Genomic DNA, 2789 nt, shown 5'->3' on the forward strand with positions numbered 1-2789 from the left:
TGCTACATTATCGTAGGCTACATTATCGTATGCTACATTATCGTATGTTATATTATCGTATGTTATATTATCGTATGTTATATTATCATTATCTCCTCCAGTAGAGCTCAGAAGTGTGTGATTGTCTTTCTACATATTTAGTGTTGTAGCGGCTTGAGGTGGAGCTCATTGTACCTTCCTACCTCATGTCCTGCTGGATCATTTAATCTTTAACAATTTCAGAAACTCATCATATGTCTTGTTTGTAAGTACAAGTAAGTAAGTAATTAAGTATTTGAGAAGATAATAGTCTCCTCAAAACACCGATGCCTTCATGTTGATGCATATATACTACTGCATAGTATTAATCATTATCAAGTAAGAACAGGTACCTCAAAATTGTACTTAAGTACAGTAAGTACCACCAACGTGGAAAAGTGAAATAGTGCTCCAGTTGTTTTTTTAGGGAGATGCAAGGTGCTATTATTAATGTGTCTGTTTACACGTCTAATGCTATTTATATCCAACCTGGACTCAGATTAGACACTGTGTGTGTGTGTGTGTGTGTGTGTGTGCTGAGGGCTTCCACAACGTGTGCACAGCCTGAGTTAGTGACAGCAGCACATTAACAGCAGCTTCATCTCTCTGCTGTGTCTACAACAGATGCTTTGAGGCCCAGTACTGAACCCCAGTACACCATCACTGTAGGTACACATGTACATGGAAGAGAAGAGAAGAAGACTGACATTTCACCAGCTTTCTTTTAGAAAAAGTCCTAAAAGTTGCAGTACTTGCAGTACTTGCAGTAGTATACTATGTTTTAGTGTCTCCTGAAAGCCTAAACGCTGTTTTGGAGAAATGCGGATTCGAGGCCTTTTGAGAGCCGTCCAAAAACACCACAACCATAATCATATAATGTTTATGGCTGTTTGTATCGGCCTCCTTGCTCATTTGCTTCCCCTCCCTTACATCACTGTCTCCGGGGGTGTGTGCATGTTGATAGGAGGGTTCTGCTGGGGCCTGGCTTCTGACGTGGGTGAGGTACCTGAACACACCTCTGGGGGTCAGGAACTGGAGGGGCCGTATCTCTCTCTCTCCTCAGAGAGCCCACCATAATTGGCTGTAACCAGCTCCGGGTTCTTGTTGGTAATTGGCTGGCTGATCCAGAGCTTCATTAGCTGGATAATGGCTGGCGGACGACTTGTTGTTCCTCCAACGCTGGGACGCACCTGTTGCTCACCTGCGCCGCTGTTGCCGGGTCGATGGCTTCGGGCGTCATTAAGAAAGGCAACAATACCCCCCAGCAGCCTGTAGCTAAGGATATAATGAGTCACATCAGTGCACGAGGCGCGCGCACACACACACACACACACACACACACACACACACTAACATTCTCACGTGAGCTCCTGCACACACATGCAGGAACACACGTCTGTTATTAGGTAACTAGTTTTCTCCTCATGTCCTCATGCTCGGACCACTTCTTACAGCTCTAAAGGACCAGTTCTTTTGGGGACATATGCTTACTTGTGTATAATGATGAGCGTCACTGCTGATATATTAGTACAACCAGAGAAAGACCTGGAACATGAGGGATTGTATCCATAGCATCCATTTCTCTGACCTGGTATCACCACAGCAGCATCTTACAACTGCTAATGAAATAATTATAATGATCGTTACAATGTCATCCAATGTAACAAACAATTCCTACAAGTTCACAAGCTGGTGCCTTGTGTGCTGAGAAAGAGCTCTACCCTCCCTCTGATCCCTCTGGCTATCAATATGAAGTCACATGTTGTCATCAGCTTGACGTCCTGTAAGAAGGAGCACAAACTGACCTCTTGGTGTACACTGTGAGCCGTACTGCTAGAAAAGCATTGAATGAACATTAGTTGTATCTCCCTGCTGGGCTCAGAGTGTTGGGCTCTAACCTCTCACATCTCCCCCTCTCTTCAGGGCCCTTGCACATGCCAAATTCACAAAGTAAGTACCTCCGACACCAAACGACGTCCTTCAGATTCAGTATGATTCCAGTTTGAAAACAACCTGACGTTTGTGTCTTAATGCTTCTGTCCAAACAAACAGGGAACTGAAATATGTCATTCAGAGGTTTGCGGAGGACCCGAGGCAGGAGGTGAGTGTGTGTTTCTGCAGCTTCACCACCGCTTCAGCCTCATAGCACATCTTTGTAGAGATTCACCAACAGACAAATGTGTTTTTTTCCAGGTGCATTCCTGCCTACTCAGCGTGCGTTCAGGTAAAGACGGCTGGTTCCAGCTCTACAGTCCGGGAGGCGTGGCCTGTGATGACGATGGAGAGCTGTTTGCCAGCATGGTGAGTGTACGGAGACACACAGAGAGTTCAATTCAGCTGCTAGTGCGTGGGACATAATAACTGGCTCTCCTCTTCCTCTCCAGGTCCATATCCTGATGGGCTCCTGCTACAAGACCAAGAAGTTCCTGCTCTCGCTGGCTGAAAACAAGCTGGGTCCCTGCATGCTGCTGGCCCTGCGTGGGAACCAGACCATGGTGGAGGTACAGAGCATTCACCACCTACTCAGACCCCAGGCTCATGCTAAAATCATCTTTCATCATTCATCTTTCTATGAATTCTTTTATCAATGAACATTCTCTTTTATTCTTTGTACCTCCTTGTGGTCTGTTGGTGCATTAACATGTGGTACTTTAGTTTCAATCATCTTTTTATATCAACTTTTATTCTTGTTTGACCGGCTCTCAGGCCTCGAGAGAGAGAGAGAGAGAGAGAGAGAGAGAGAGAGAGAGAGAGAGAGAGAGAGAGAGAGA

At 45.4% G+C, this 2789-nt stretch overlaps 1 protein-coding gene across 1 annotated transcript in view; it reads left to right on the forward strand.

Moving 5' to 3' along the window:
- The window catches only part of cmip (c-Maf inducing protein), a 42249-nt gene that overhangs the window by 35351 nt on the left and 4109 nt on the right, over nt 1–2789 (forward strand). The window contains exons 12-15 of the mRNA XM_031868119.1: nt 1942–1968; nt 2071–2119; nt 2212–2319; nt 2403–2519. Of these exons, the coding sequence (XP_031723979.1) occupies nt 1942–1968; nt 2071–2119; nt 2212–2319; nt 2403–2519 (301 nt within the window). The remainder of the gene's footprint in view (nt 1–1941; nt 1969–2070; nt 2120–2211; nt 2320–2402; nt 2520–2789) is intronic.

Source organism: Anarrhichthys ocellatus, unplaced genomic scaffold, assembly GCF_004355925.1.
Source record: "Anarrhichthys ocellatus isolate YVR2014 unplaced genomic scaffold, GSC_Weel_1.0 scaffold41, whole genome shotgun sequence".
NCBI classification, from domain to species: domain Eukaryota; kingdom Metazoa; phylum Chordata; class Actinopteri; order Perciformes; family Anarhichadidae; genus Anarrhichthys; species Anarrhichthys ocellatus.